This window comes from Oncorhynchus nerka, linkage group LG24, assembly GCF_034236695.1.
Source record: "Oncorhynchus nerka isolate Pitt River linkage group LG24, Oner_Uvic_2.0, whole genome shotgun sequence".
Classification (NCBI taxonomy): domain Eukaryota; kingdom Metazoa; phylum Chordata; class Actinopteri; order Salmoniformes; family Salmonidae; genus Oncorhynchus; species Oncorhynchus nerka.
This window is the reverse complement of record NC_088419.1, coordinates 26,454,692-26,470,112: the sequence shown is the minus strand read 5'-3', so window position 1 is coordinate 26,470,112 and position 15,421 is coordinate 26,454,692. Positions and strand designations below refer to the sequence as shown.

The 15,421-nt window shown below is 43.2% G+C and overlaps 1 protein-coding gene across 3 annotated transcripts in view; it reads left to right on the top strand.

Annotated features, from left to right (window-relative positions):
- LOC115107742 (cation-independent mannose-6-phosphate receptor-like) overlaps nucleotides 1-15,421 on the top strand; it is a 36,234-nt gene that overhangs the window by 2,819 nt on the left and 17,994 nt on the right. For 2 of the 3 annotated variants that reach the window (XM_029631350.2, XM_029631349.2), the window contains exons 3-21: nucleotides 615-739; nucleotides 1,222-1,320; nucleotides 2,151-2,283; nucleotides 4,184-4,295; nucleotides 4,475-4,580; nucleotides 4,797-4,956; nucleotides 5,161-5,353; nucleotides 5,485-5,588; nucleotides 5,734-5,910; nucleotides 8,260-8,406; nucleotides 8,664-8,810; nucleotides 9,694-9,831; nucleotides 10,001-10,151; nucleotides 10,394-10,571; nucleotides 10,871-10,986; nucleotides 11,182-11,341; nucleotides 11,682-11,858; nucleotides 11,967-12,068; nucleotides 12,196-12,297. In XM_029631350.2, coding sequence (XP_029487210.2) covers nucleotides 615-739; nucleotides 1,222-1,320; nucleotides 2,151-2,283; nucleotides 4,184-4,295; nucleotides 4,475-4,580; nucleotides 4,797-4,956; nucleotides 5,161-5,353; nucleotides 5,485-5,588; nucleotides 5,734-5,910; nucleotides 8,260-8,406; nucleotides 8,664-8,810; nucleotides 9,694-9,831; nucleotides 10,001-10,151; nucleotides 10,394-10,571; nucleotides 10,871-10,986; nucleotides 11,182-11,341; nucleotides 11,682-11,858; nucleotides 11,967-12,068; nucleotides 12,196-12,297 — 2,627 coding nt within the window. Of the gene's footprint in view, nucleotides 1-614; nucleotides 740-1,221; nucleotides 1,321-2,150; nucleotides 2,284-3,623; nucleotides 3,714-4,183; nucleotides 4,296-4,474; nucleotides 4,581-4,796; nucleotides 4,957-5,160; nucleotides 5,354-5,484; nucleotides 5,589-5,733; nucleotides 5,911-8,259; nucleotides 8,407-8,663; nucleotides 8,811-9,693; nucleotides 9,832-10,000; nucleotides 10,152-10,393; nucleotides 10,572-10,870; nucleotides 10,987-11,181; nucleotides 11,342-11,681; nucleotides 11,859-11,966; nucleotides 12,069-12,195; nucleotides 12,298-15,421 lie in introns of those variants that run through there. The other variant, XM_065008770.1, reaches the window with a different exon arrangement.

Sequence of the window (15,421 nt, the reverse complement as noted above, 5' to 3'; positions counted from 1 at the left end):
GTTAGTCCTTGCTGGATTCTGCCCCTTCAAAACACAATAACAGAAACCCCATCCAATGTGGTTAGAGGGGAAAATACAGTGTCTTTGAGGTAATAACTGGTCAAAAAGTTTGTTCTCAAACTCTCTGGTTGGAGTTTAACTGTAAGTATGGAGCCTGCCCAGACGCCAGGCTGTTGGCAGAGCAGACAGAGACGGGCAGTGTTGTCCAGTAGGTCATACTCCCATGCTGTTTATCTGTCTGGACTGTACATGGCCAGACAGCTCAGCAGAAAAATGGCCTCAACTACTAACCCTTCCAGACCCTGTGGTGTAATGCTTTGACCCCACCGCTGTAGGGACTGGGAGAATTGGTGGAGGCTTCAGATTCAGTTGAAACCTGTATTAATCATCCACAAGAAACCACTGGGAAAGTTTAAGGTTTTAATGAATTATTGAGTTTGTTTTGCAGGGAGTACATGGTTCAGCATAGCGTACTGAAACAAATTCTCAAACAATTCTATTACATTTACATTTAAGTCATTTAGCAGACGCTCTTATCCAGAGCGACTTACAAATTGTCTCAGCATTTGCATGTTTAAGAGGCATGCTTCTCACTCATCCACTTCTATTTCCAGGTGATCTGTCCTTAAAGAAGGTGACTGGGAGCAGCGTGATAGATTTCAACAGCACTGAGAAGTGCCCAGGCAGTAGCGATACTAATGTCCAGAGCAGCATCAGTTTCCAGTGTGGGAAGACTATGGTTAGTCACCAGTAGCACCTGTCATTACAAATGAAGTGTAGTCATGGGGAAATGTATGTATTGGAAGCTGATTATGAATTTCCTGTCAAACCACACTTGTGGGTTTCAGTTAGAGAATAATTTCATCACTAAGCATTGTTCTTTGTCAGTCTGGTGGTGTAATGAAACTGCAACCACTCTGTGGTAGTTCCTTTATTTGAACATTTGAAGTTCTATTGAGAAACATTAACTATGATACAGTGCTCTCCTATCTTTTATTTTTAAAAACAATACCAGGCCTGCTTGTTGATAAGTGTGACCATGTGATTGCAGGAGCTTTGCTGCTGAACAAACACAGTAATCATGCTGCCAGTCCAGTTCCTCAAGTAGTGACTTGCTTGTAGGCCGTCACAGCCACGTCTACTGTAGCAGTTCTAAGATTGAGTAAACGGTCAGGTCATACAGTATGTCAACTTGAACTATATTTGTGCTCTTACCCCCAGGGAACACCAGAGTTTGTGACTGTGGCCCAGTGTGTTCATTATTTTGAATGGAGAACATATGCAGCCTGCAAAAAGGATAAATACAAGCCCAATAAAGAGGTATGTCTGAATTGTGGTCTGCAGCTGTCGGCAGGATGTGTGTATGTCACCCATTTGTGATGTGTGTGCAGACGCGTGTGACTCAGTGGCAGTGTGTAAGGCATCGGTGATCCCACTGTGTGTGGGGGGAGGTGAGTATGTGATGAGCACATTCACACTGTGGAAAATCACGAGTTCTCAGCAAGTCCTTTGCTGTCTCTTGTTTAAAGAAAAAAAATGAATAGAATAAAGGAAATGTTTAATTTAAATGTAAAGTCATTCCAATATTACACTGAGTAAAGAAAACAAAACATGCTCTTTCCATGACAACCCTTATTGTCAATTGTTAAATCCACTTCAAATCATTGTAGATGAAAGGGAGGACACGGGTTAAAGAAGGATCTTTAAGACTTCAGACAATTGAGACATGGATTGTGTATGTGTGCCGTTTGAGTGTGAATAGACAAGATGTTTAAGTGCCTTTGAACGGGGTATGGTAGTAGATGCAAGGGGCACCGGTTTGTGTCAAGAACTGCAACACATCTGGGTTTTTCACCCTCAACGGTTTCCTGTGTGTATCAAGAATGGTCCACCACCCAAAGGACATCCAATTTGACACAACAGTGGGAAGCATTTTAGTCAACATTAGCCAGCATCCCTAGGGCGGCAGAGAGCCTAGCATTGGACCAGTAACTGAATGGTTGCTGGTTCGAATCCCCGAGCCAACTAGTTGAACAATTGGTCAATGTGCCCTTGAGCAAGGCACTTAACTTTAGTCCAGAACAAACTGAAAATAGAAGATGATCAATCCTGGGATTTTGTAATTCTTTACTCTTTCACTCTGTGTCTAGGTCCCTTGCTATGTCTTTGACACGGATGGGAAAAAGCATGACCTGAACCCACTCATCAAACTCACAGATGGTTACCTGGTGGATGACTCGGATGATGAAGTTGACTTTTATATTAACATATGCAGAAGCCTAAGTGAGTTTCTTTACTGTGCTCAATTGTTTTATGATTAAGAAATTATACTGTATCAGTTCAGTGATACTGTTTACTCTTCTGTGAAAGTAGGGTATAACAATTTTAAATCATGAATCTATATCAGTGGCCTTTAGCATGCATGTATGCATGTATGTATGTATGTATGTATGTATGTATGTATGTATGTATATACTTCATGTGTATATATATACACATTCTTAAAAATAAAGTGTGTGTGTGTGTGTATATATAGACAGACAGACAGACACAGTTGAAGTCAGAAGTTTACATACACCTTAGCCAAATACATCTAAACTCCGTTTTTCACAATTCTTGACATTTAATCCTAGTAAACATTCCCATTAGGTCAGTTAGGATCACCATTTTATTTTAAGAATGTGAAATGTCAGAATAATAATAGAGATATTTATTTAAGCTTTTATTTCTTTCATCACATTCCCAGTGGGTCAGAAGTTTACATACACTCAATTAGTATTTGCTAGCATTGCCTTTAAATTGTTTAACTTGGGTCAAACGTTTCGGGTAGCCTTCCACAAGCTTCCCACAATAAGTTGGGTGAATTTGGCCCATTCCTCCTGACAGAGCTGGTGTACCCGAGTCAGGTTTGGAGGCCTCCTTGCTCGCACACGCCTTTTCAGTTCTGCCCACACATTTTCTATAGGATTGAGGTCAGGGCTTTGTGATGGCCACTCCAATACCTTGACTTTGTTGTCCTTAAGCCATTTTGCCACAATTTTGGAAGTATGCTTTGGGTCATTGTCCATTTGGAAGACCCATTTGCGACCAAGCTTTAACTTCCTGACTGATGTCTGGAGATGTTGCTTCAATATATCCACGTAATTTCCCTCCCTCATGATGCCATCTATTTTGTGAAGTGCACCAGTCCCTCTTGCAGCAAAGCACCCCCACAACATGGTGCTGCCATCCCCGTGCTTCACGTTTGGGAAGGTGTTCTTCTGCTTGCAAGCCTCTCCCTTTTTCCTCCAAACATAACGATGGTCATTATGGCCAAATAGTTATATTTTTGTTACATCAGACCAGAGCGGAGCAGTGGCTCGATATAGGACTTGTTTTACTGTGGATATAGATACTTTTGTACCTCTACCTCCAGCATCTTCACAAGGTCCTTTCCTGCTGTTCTGGGATTGACTTACACTTTTCGCACCAAAGTACGTCTCTAGGAGACAGAACGCGTCTCCTTCCTGAGCGGTATGACGGCTGCATGGTCCCATGGTGTTTATACTTGCGCACTATTGTTTGTACAGATGAACGTGGTACCTTCAGAAGTTTGGAAATTGCTGCTAAGGATGAACCAGACTTGTGGAGGTCTACAATTGTTTTTCTGAGGTCTTGGCTGATTTTCTTTTGATTTTCCCATGATGTCAAACAAAGAGACACTGCGTTTGAAGGTAGGCCTTGAAATACATCCACAGGTACACCTCCAATAGGCTAATTGACATAATTTTAGTCAATCAGAAGCTTCTAAAGCAATGACATCATTTTCTGGAATTTTCCAAGCTGTTTAAAGGCACAGTCAACTTAGTGTATGTAAACTTCTGACCCACTGAAATTGTGATACAGTGAATTAGAAGTGAAGTAATCTGTCTGTAAACAATTGTTGGAAAAATGACTTGCGTCATTGCACAAAGTAGATGTCCTAACTGACTTGCCAAAACTATAGTTTGTTAACAAGAAATTTGTGGAGTGGTTGAAAAACGAGTTTTAATGACTCCAACCTAAGTGCTCGTAATTGCTCAAGAGAACATTGACAAATTTTTCACCTTGTTAACTCAGGGAATCGAACCAGAAACCTTTTTGGTTACTGGCACAACACTCTTAATCCCTAGGCTAATTCATCTCACCTCTGCCACCTCTACAGACCGACCAGAGAGCCCCTGCCCCGCAGGCTCTGCTGCCTGCTTGACCACCAGCAATGGCTCCTTCAGCATGGGCCTACCAACTACCCAGCTAGAGCTGATCTTCAAGGACCGGTACAGCCACGCTAAAGCCATACATAAACACAGGCAATGCTAATTGCTAGCTAGCAGCCTCTGTCTCTAGTCTGCCTCAGTCTTAGTATTTGCTTAATTTTGACCTCTTGGCTATCGACCAGCTCCAGAGCTGCGCTGCCTTACTGAGCTGCTGACTTCTCTCTTTCTTACTGTGTCAGATTGAGGCTGCGATATGAGGGAGCCTCAGTCAGCCCGCCGGACTTCTGCAGTGGCCATAACCCTGCTGTCACCATCACTTTTATCTGCCCCTCACGCAGGCAGGAGGTAAGACGGAAGCCTGGGTGTCTGTCCCGTGGATCCCCTATTCATCACACTATTCATCATACTACAAAAAGTATTAATACATAGAATAGTGTATTTCATAAAATAGAAGTATGCTTCACATGTCAACCTAAATTTAAACACTTTAAACAACACGATCTCCCTTAAGCAGTTAGATGTCATTTTAGTCATGTGTGACCTTTGACCTTGCCATTACAGGGTAGTGACCCCAAGATGACAGCCAAATCCAACTGCAGGTATGAGGTAGAGTGGGTGACGGAGTATGCCTGCCACAGAGACTACCTGGAGAGTCACAACTGCACCCTGACCAGCAAGCAGCACGACATCAACATAGACCTCACCCACCTCACCCTCGGCCGTGAGTCTGCCATTCCCAGAGCATGCCAGGCTTTGAGAAACAAAGCCTTGGGCAATGAATCTTTTTTTTGCGTAATAAAAGGAAGTAATGCTATGAATACTCATGACTGTCCAAATTCCCCACTGACTTTATGATAGTTCCTCTAACAGTGAATGACGTGTTGAAATATATCACCAATATCACTGTCACGTTCTGTGTGTGTAGCTACAGACGACCCCTATATGGCTGAGGACAAGAGCAGCGATGGGAAGGACAACTATTTCTACTACCTGAATGTGTGTGGGGAGACCAAGGCAGGAGAGTGTGGTGACGACCAGCACTATGTGTCCACCTGCCAAGTCAAAGCAACGGGAGATGTCAAAAAGATTGCCGGGAGATACATGAATCAAACACTAAGGTTTTTAAAATATTAATAAACATCTTTTCTTGCCAGATGTCTTGTCTTCATATTTCTCCATCTCAGCTTCTCTCTCCTTCTTTTCCCCTTATTTGTAACAATTGTCCCTTTTTATTGTTCTCTATTCCCAGGTACTCTGATGGAGATCTGACTCTGATCTATCCAGATGGGAGCAGGTGTAGCTCGGGCTTTCAGCGCATGACCATCATCAACTTTGAGTGCAACAAAACAGCAGGTGAGCATAACCCATAGCATGTCCAAGGAGAAAGCAAGGACCTTTTAAATTAACAATGTTTTCTGCTGTAGAGGACTCTCCCCAATGACAGGTTAAAGTATTTTCCATTACATTCCAGCTTATTCCTTATTTGTGTGTTTCTCAGGAAACGGTGGCCGTGGCTCGCCTGTGTTTGTTGGTGAGACAGACTGCACCTACTACTTTGACTGGCAGACGGCTTACGCCTGTGTCAAGGAGACGGAGGATCTACTCTGCATGGTCACAGACAACAAGACTATACACTATAAGCATTATGACCTGTCCACCTTAACACGTTTCCCTGGTAAGATGGAGTCCTGGATCATCTCCAGTTGCAGAGAGCTTGAATACTGCGTTCAACTTCCATCCCAGTTGACGATCAGCATGTATCAATGTAAATGACCAGCCCCTTGACTTCCAGTTTTATACTTAAAGTAAAAGGGATCAGAAAGATGAGTATGAGCCCTAATACCTTTTATATGTACATTTAAGGTTTGGCGGGTCATGTTTCGGAGGACGCATAACTCGACCTTCGTCTCTCCCAAACCTGTTGGGGAGTTGCAGCAATGAGACAAGTTTGTAATTAGATCGCAATTGGATATCACAAAATTGGGTCGAAAAAGGATGTAAAATGCACAAAAAAATATATATACACTGCTCAAAAAAATAAAGGGAACACTTCAACAACACAATGTAACTCCAAGTCAATCACACTTCTGTGAAATCAAACTGTCCACTTAGGAAGCAACACTGATTGACAATACATTTCACATGCTGTTGTGCAAATGGAATAGACAACAGGTGGAAATTATAGGCAACTAGCAAGACACCCCCGATAAAGGAGTGGTTCTGCAGGTGGGGACCACAGACCACTTCTCAGTTCCTATGCTTCCTGGCTGATGTTTTGGTCACTTTTGAATGCTGGCGGTGCTTTCACTCTAGTGGTAGCATGAGATGGAGTCTACAACCCACACACGTGGCTCAGGTAGTGCAGCTCATCCAGGATGGAACATCAATGCGAGCTGTGTCAAGACGGTTTGCTGTGTCTGTCAGCGTAGTGTCCAGAGCATGGAGGCGCTACCAGGAGACAGGCCAGTACATCAGGAGACGTGGAGGAGGCCGTAGGAGGGCAACAACCCAGCAGCAGGACCGCTACCTCCGGTTGGGGGTTGTGCTTACAGCCCAACACCGTGCAGGACGTTTGGCATTTGCCAGAGAACACCAAGATTGGCAAATTCGCCACTGGCGCCCTGTGCTCTTCACAGATGAAAGCAGGTTCACACTGAGCACATGTGACAAACGTGACAGTCTGGAGACGCCGTGGAGAACATTCTGCTGCCTGCAACATCCTCCAGCATGACCGGTTTGGCGGTGGGTCAGTCATGGTGTGGGGTGGCATTTCTTTGGGGGGCCGCACAGCCCTCCATATGCTCGCCAGAGGTAGCCTGACTGCCATTAGGTACCGAGATGAGATCCTCAGACCCCTTGTGAGACCATATGCTGGTGTGGTTGGCCCTGGGTTCCTCCTAATGCAAGACAATGCTAGACCTCATGTGGCTGGAGTGTGTCAGCAGTTCCTGCAAGAGGAAGGCATTGATGCTATGGACTGGCCCGCCCGTTCCCCAGACCTGAATCCAATTGAGCACATCTGGGACATCATGTCTCGCTCGATCTGTTGCACCACAGACTGTCCAGGAGTTGGCGGATGCTTTAGTCCAGGTCTGGGAGGAGATCCCTCAGGAGACCATCTGCCACCTCATCAGGAGCATGCCCAGGCGTTGTAGGGAGGTCATACAGGCACATGGAGGCCACACACACACTACTGAGCCCCATTTTGACTTGTTTTAAGGACATTACATCAAAGTTGGATCAGCCTGTAGTGTGGATTTCCACTTTAATTTTGAGTGTGACTCCAAATCCAGACCTCCATGGGTTGATAAATTTGATTTCCATTTGATAATTTTTGTGTGATTTTGTTGTCAGCACATTCAACTATGTAAAGAAAAAAGTATTTAATAAGAATATTTCATTCATTCAGATCTAGGATGTGTTATTTTAGTGTTCCCTTTATTTTTTTGAGCTGTGTATATACTGTACACTGAGTATACCAAACTTTAGGAACACCTTCCTAATATTGAGTTGCACCCCACTCTTTTGCCCTCAGAACAGCCTCAATTCATCGGGGCATGGACTCTACGAAGTGTCGAAAGCATTCCACAGGGTTGCTGGCCCATGTTGACTCCAATGCTTCCCACAGTCGTGTCAAGTTGGCTGGATGTCCTTTTGGTGGTGGACCATTCTTGAGACATATGGGAAACTGTTGAGCGTGAAAAACCCAGCAGCATTGCAGGTCTTGACACAAACCGGTGTACCTGGCACTGACCTTACCCTGTTTAAAGGATCTTAAATCTTTTGTCTTGTCCATTCACCCTCTGAATGGCACACATACACAATCCATGTCTCAAGGGTTCAAGATACTTCTTTAACCTGTCTCCTCCTCTTCATCTACACTGATTTGAAGTGGATTTAACAAGTGACATCGATAAGGGATCATAGTTTTCATCTTGATTCACCTGGTCAGTCCCATGGAAAGAGCATGTTTTGTTTAGTCAGTGTATATGCTAAACCACATAACTTGTCTTGTGCCTTTCAGAGTCTGAGTCGGCCCAGAACTGGGAGGCTGTGGATGCCAATGCCCCCAAGTCAGACAGGATGCGCTACTACGTCAATGTGTGTCACAAAGTCCTCCAGCAGGGGGCCACCAGCACCTGCCCCGAGGACGCTGCCATCTGTGCAGTGGGTACGTCTGGAGAAGATCTGGGCCTGTTTTCATAAAGCGTCTGAGTAGGAGTGCTGTTCTAGGATCAGGTCCCCCATGTTCATTATGATCTAAAATGCACAACTGAGTCTAGACCTACTCTGAGACGCTTTCTGAATACAGGCCCTGACTCTTATCTGTACACGGACAACATGCTGTCAAATCTGAGAGACCAAGATGGCTTATAGTTTGTAGCTTGTTTGTTGCCTTTCAAAAATGTATTCCATCCTCTCCTTTAGGAAAGGAAAAGGTCATCAGCTTGGGCAAATTTCTCACCTCCCCTACCAAGACTGACAGCAACGACATACAACTGGTATACACTGAGGGAGGAGAATGCAGGAAGCACACAAAAATCAAGACCATCATGATTCTGAAGTGCAAGCCAGGTGAGAGTGTTAGAAATAGTTAGTTGCAGAGTCCAAGGTGAACAACTGTTCACCTGAAAGTAGTGTTGCATTTTATACCGAAACGTTGTTCCTTTTTTATAATTGAACATGAAAAACGGTTCGATACTAGAATTTTTGTTACTTTCGGTACTTCTGTCAAATGTCTCATGTCGTCTACTGATTTGATAGAGGATCAAGTCTGTATCAGTGCTGCCAATGTCCCCTTTTAGCATGAGAGCACCGTGCCTGCTCCATGCCTGCTCCACTTTCTCATTGCTAGCTCTAGCTTGTCCTGAGAAACCACTGCACTCACTAGGAGCCTGGGCTGCATCACCACTTATGCTGTACAGAAGTTAAAACACTTGAATGGTCCAACACGGCACATAAAATGTTGAAACGGTTAATTACTGTTTGCAAAACAATGTCCATTACAGGCTAAAATACTTTCCAATGTAGCCTAGGAAGCCGATAGTGGGTGTTAGATCTGCGATATCATCTTAAGCTTGATGTGCCCAGCCGGTAATACACTTGTGGATTTGTTTTTTACCAACGTCAAATTGATTGTATAATTGATTCATTAATATATACATTCAAAAATCCCAAATCTGTAACGATATTGAACTCAAAAGATCTGTCTGGAACAAGTGCCATTCTGTGACTATGGCTGATACGCCGCCTTTTTTTGCCGCGGTATCGTTTTGATATCTAGTATCGTGATACTAAACCTAGTATCGAAGTCAACATTTTTGTATCGTGGCAAGACTACCTGAAAGTGGAGCTAGCTAGCATTTAGTCCTACCTTGATGTTGTCTTTTAAAGTCTATCTGTTCAACTCCTCCTGACTTTCTGTGTGTCCCCCGTCTACCCCCCCTGTCCTACCCAGGTGACCTAGAGAGTGCCCCCATCATGCGCAGTGTGTCCAGTGACGGCTGTGTGTATGAGTTTGAGTGGTACACGGCTGCAGCCTGCGTCATGTCCAGGACAGAGGGGGACAACTGCAAGGTGGAAGACCCTCAAGCTGGTAGGTCACATGGAACCAGATGCCTACCAGAAATTTGTGTCCATGTGTCCAGAACTTTAATATTGTTTCATGTGGAAGCCGGGAGACAAGGACAGGAGGTTTAGATTATGGAGATGTAATATAGCTGTTTGATGCGTTACTATAATTTTCTCTTGTCTTCTCTCTCCAGGGTTCTCATTTGATCTGTCCCCCCTGTCTAAACCTGGAGGAGGCTTCTACAACATGTCCAATGGAGATTATGACTACTTAATTAACGTCTGTGGCTCTGTCACTGCAGCCAAATGCCCTCTGAAGGCTGGGGCCTGCCAAGTGGACCAAAGGCATGTATTAACCATTTCAATCAACCCTTCTTGTCATACTAAATCCCTGTGGATATACAATAGGTGGAAGTGCCCTATTACAGTGGTAGGAAAATAGGATCAAGCTTATACCTGGGGTCCGTACATGTGCTTTAGAGTTCAGAGGTTAGAGGAGGACTGAATGGACTGACTGTTTAGTCTGAAGTAATGGATGGATATACTGTAGCTTCTGTTCTTATGTTTGGTGTGTCTGTCTGCTACAGTGGCTCTAATTCATGGAGCCTGGGGGAGTTTAACTCTCAGCTGTCCTACTATGACGGGATGATCAAGTTGTCCTACAATAACGGCTCTCAGTACAACAACATGCAGCACACCCTTCGCTCCACTATGATCTCCTTCCTCTGTGACCGAGAGGCCGGCGCTGGAAAGCCAGAGTTTCAGGTACTGACTGGGTCCTAGAGGCGAAAGTAACGCATACCTATTTAGGCGAGGTGCTGACTAGCGGAGTGGAACAGTTCAAAAATAAAGGAGAGCCACACACTCTAGGAGTTCAGATGCAAAAATACTTATGTCCAATGTTTCGAGAGACAAGCTGTCTTGATCAGGGTTTATGTCCTGCTGACAGATCTCATCGAATCTCTAATATGTAGTTCCTCATATGGTTCACATATGCACTGTTTCCACCTGTAGTATTTATACCATGAACATACCATCATTCATAACCATGTTGATCCTCACAGGTAGAAGACAAGTACACCTATAACTTCAGGTGGTATACGTCCTATGCCTGTCCAGAGAGGCCACAGGAGTGTGTGGTAACAGACCCCAACAGTCTGGACCAGTACGACCTCTCCAGGTGAGAATTCCCTGCACAAGGTTATGTTATGACTAGGGCAAAGGAGTTTTCCCAGGCCACAAAGCTTCCTTTGTCCTGGTCAGGTCATGGGGTCAAGAAAAATTATTTGTCCTAGTTATGTCCAATGAAGGCAGACAAGAAACAATATTTGAAGAATAATGTGTGTAACCCTCCGCTCTCTGTCCTCTCTCTCAGTCTTTCCCGGTCTAGTGTAGGGAGGAACTGGCAGGCCATGGACCTGTCTGACCCTAACAACCTGAGGAAGTACTACATCAATGTGTGTCGACCTCTGAATGCCGTGCAGGGCTGTGACCGCCAGGCCTCCGTCTGCCAGATGAAATACGAGCCTCAGCAGGTTAGTGTAAAAGCTCCAGGATGACCTACAGGAGGAGGTTTACACACTATGATGTGTGTTAAACACTGTTTGGGTCATGGAACTTACACTTCAGTTTCCTTCTATCACCAGAGTACAGTATTTATCCAATGGCATTATCTGGAAAACAGCGCATTAAACAGCATTAAAAAGTTTAGACTTTTCTACAAATTGTATTAATCTTTTTTTTGTTATTGATATCAATTGAAGCTAAGACTGTTAGTATCCCTCTTCTAGTCCTGGTAGCCATCCCTGTGGGTCTGTCTTAGTACTGAACTGTAGCCCGATGTGATTCTGGTCTTTCTCTGTGTGTTGTCTTCAGGGCATTCTGTCTGAAACAGTGTCTGTCAGTAACATGGGCCTGGCTAAGAGAGGTCCATTGATCGAGGAGAAGGACCGCCTGCTGCTGGAGTACACGGGCGGCTCCAAGTGCATCTCAGATGGACTGAAACTCACCTACACTACACGTATCCACCTGGTCTGCTCCAGAGGGTCTGTGGTAAGTGAAATGGCATATTTGTAGAGCACTGTGTCAAAAAAATCTATATCATAACGTCTGTCTAGGATTTTAAGAGTGAGATGGGCCTGTATTTATCTGTATCTACAGTCATCTGGCCCTCGTTTCCTTAGTTATGGCAACTGCACTGCCAACTTCATGTGGGAGACCGGGGCAGCTTGTGCCATCAGTACTGCTGATGACAAGAACAAGGTAAGTTTTTGTGTTCCACATCAACTCGAAGCGAATGTTTATCTCTAAAGTCTTTAGATCTTCTGTTATAGATTTGGTGAGGTGTCGTCAATGATTTTAAATGTTTCTTTGTTCTATTCTATGGCAGACCTGCTCTGTGAGGGATCCCAACACCGGCTTTGAGTTCAATCTGCATCCTCTGTCCTCCAAGACTGGCTACAAGGCTGAGGGGAATGGGAAAACGTTTGTGGTAAGTCACTAGGGATGTTCACCTGTCCCTTTCAAGATGATTCGATATGTATCTAGATGCATGGGCACAGGAACGATACGTTTTAGTTTGAAACTATTCAGTTTGATTAGAAGTACATATCAATGAGATACGATTTGATGCATTTGGTATATAAACGCATTCATTTTCCATTCTAAATTCGGTCTCTGTGCTGACCTCTCTCTCTGTGTGTGGTTGTGATGAAACTGGGCATCTATCAACCCGAAATCACCATCACCAATCACCATCACCAACAAAATCATTTTTGCAGATTAAAAGGGGTTAAGCTAGTAATGTATCCATATGTATCTTTACAAATTAGCTATGACATGGCCAATGAATATATAGCATAACTTTGGGTTTCGCCCCCGTTTCAAAATCAGATGGCAGACCGTTTGGAAGTTTTCTTTTCCCCGCATGGACCACGCAGTGCGTGTAGAAAAAGTGATGTCCTCGTTATGAAATTATCAACTTTACCCTGTATGTCTAAAATTGACCATGTACAGTACCAGTCAAAAGGTTGGACACGCCTACTAATTCCAGGGTTTTTCTTTATTTTTTACTATTTTCTACATTGATGAGTAATAGTGAAGACAAACTATGAAATAACACATATGGAATCATGTAGTAACCACTTTTTTTTTAAACAAATCAAAATATATTTGAGATTTGAGATTCTTCAAAGTTGCCACCCTTTGCCTTGATGACAGCTTTGCACACTCTTGGCATTCTCTCAACCAGCTTCATGAGGTAGTCACCTGAAATGCATTTCAACTAACAGGTGTCCCTTGTTAATTTGTGGAATTTCTTTCCTTCTTAATGCGTTTGAGCCAATCAGTTGTGTTGTGACAAGCTAGGGTTGGTATATAGAAGATGGCTCTATTTGGTAAAAGACCAAGTCCATATTATGACAAGAACAACTCAAATAAGCAAAGAGAAATGACAAAGGACAAGAAGGTCAGTCAATGCGGAACATTTCAAGAAATTTTAAAGTTTCTTCAAGTGCAGCTGCAAAAACCATCAAGCTCTATGATGAAACTGGCTCTCGTGAGGATTGCCACAGGAATGGAAGACAGTTACCTCTGCTGCAGACTGATAAGTTCATTAGAGTTAACTGCATCTCAGATTGCAGCCCAAAACACTTCAGAGTTAAATTAACAGACACATCTCAACATCAGCTATTCAGAGGAATCTGCGTGAATCAGGCCTTCATGGTTGAATTGCTGCAAAGAAACCACTACTTAAGAACACCAATAAGAAGAAGAGACTTGCTTGAGCCAAGAAACACAAGCTGTCTTTTGGTCTGATGAGTCCAAATGTTTGATTTTTGTTTCTGAACGCCGTATCTTTGTGAGACACAGAGTAGGTGAATGGATGATCTCCACATGTGTGGTCCCCACTGAAGCACGGAGGAGGTGGTGTAATGGTGTGGGGGTGTTTTGCTGGTGACACTGTCAGTGATTTTATTTAGAATTCAAAGCACACTTAACCAGCATGGCTACCACAGCATTCTGCAGCGATACACCATCCCATCTGGTTTGCTCTTAGTGGGACTAGAATTAGTTTTTCAACAGGACAATGACCCAACACACTTCCAGGCTGTGTAAGGGCTATTTGACCAAGAAGGAGAGTGATGGAGTGCTGCATCAGATGACCTGGCCTCCAATATCACTCATTTTGTATGAGTTGGACCACAGAGTGAAGGAAAAGCAGCCACCAAGTGCTCAGCATATGTGGGAACGCCTTCAAGATGGTTGAAAAAGCATTCCAGGTGAAGCTGGTTGAGAGAATGCCAAGAGTGTGCAAAGTGGTCATCAAGGCAAAGTGTGGCGACTTTGAAGAATCTCAAATATAAAATATATATTGATTTGTTTTGGTTTTTTAAAGGTGGTTACTACATGATTCCATGTAATTTCATAGTTTTGATGTCTTCATTATTATTCTGCGATGTAGAAAATAGTAAAAATAAAGAAAAACACAAACTTTTGACTGGAACTGTACACGTATTGTGGATCGGACCCATTTTTTTTTTTTTGTCTAAAATGACATACCCAAATCTAACTGCCTGTAGTTCAAGACCTGAAGCAAGGATATACATATTATTGATACAATTTGAAAGGAAACAATTTGACGTTTGTGGAAATGTTAAATTACCGTAGGAGAATATAACACATTAGATCTGGTAAAAGATAATATAGTTTTATTTTTGTTCCATCTTTGAAATGCAAGAGAAAGGCCACAATGTATTATTCCAGTTTAGGCGCAATTTCGATTTTTCCACTAGATTGTAGCAGTGCATGTGCAACTTTTTAGATTGATCCAGTGAAACATTGCATTTCAGTTCAAAATGTTGTATCAAGTCTGCCCAAATGTGCGTAATTTGGTTTATTAATAAATTTTCATGTTCAAAACTGTGCACTCTCTTCAAACAATAGCATGTTATTCTTTCACTGTAATAGCTACTGTAAATTGGACAGTGCAGTTAGATTAATAAGAATTTAAGCTTTCTTTCCATATCAGATATGTCTATGTCCTGGGAAATGTTCTTTTTACTTACAACCTTATGCTAATCACATTAGCTCAACCGTCCTGCGGGGGGACACCGATCCTGTAGAGGTTATTAAAGCAAAAATGATTGCTGATGGTGAACCCGAACAATCAAAATATCTAATTTAGCCTAAGTCCCGATCAGCAGGTAGCCTACAATATATAGCCAGATGAGTCGATCAGCAGGTATACCATATGTCAAACTCATTCCACGGAGGGCCGAGTGTCTGCTGTTTTTCGCTCCTCCCTTGTATTTGATTGATTTATTAAGGTCACTAATTATACACCACACCTGGTTGTCTATGGCTTAGTTGAAAGAAAAAAGAAAGAAAAAACCTGCAGACTCTAGGCCCTCCATGGAATAAGTTTGACACCCCTGAGGTAGTCGAAATAGCCGTGTCTCCGGCACTTGCTTAGGCTACTTTAGTCTGGTAAAAACAGTTTTCAACAAGGTATTTGATAACAATAACCTAGCAAATAACATTGGTTGTCACTCAACGAATAAAACCTCAAATTGCGCCATTTTACAAACATTTGAATGCTGAAGGTGACTTTCGGC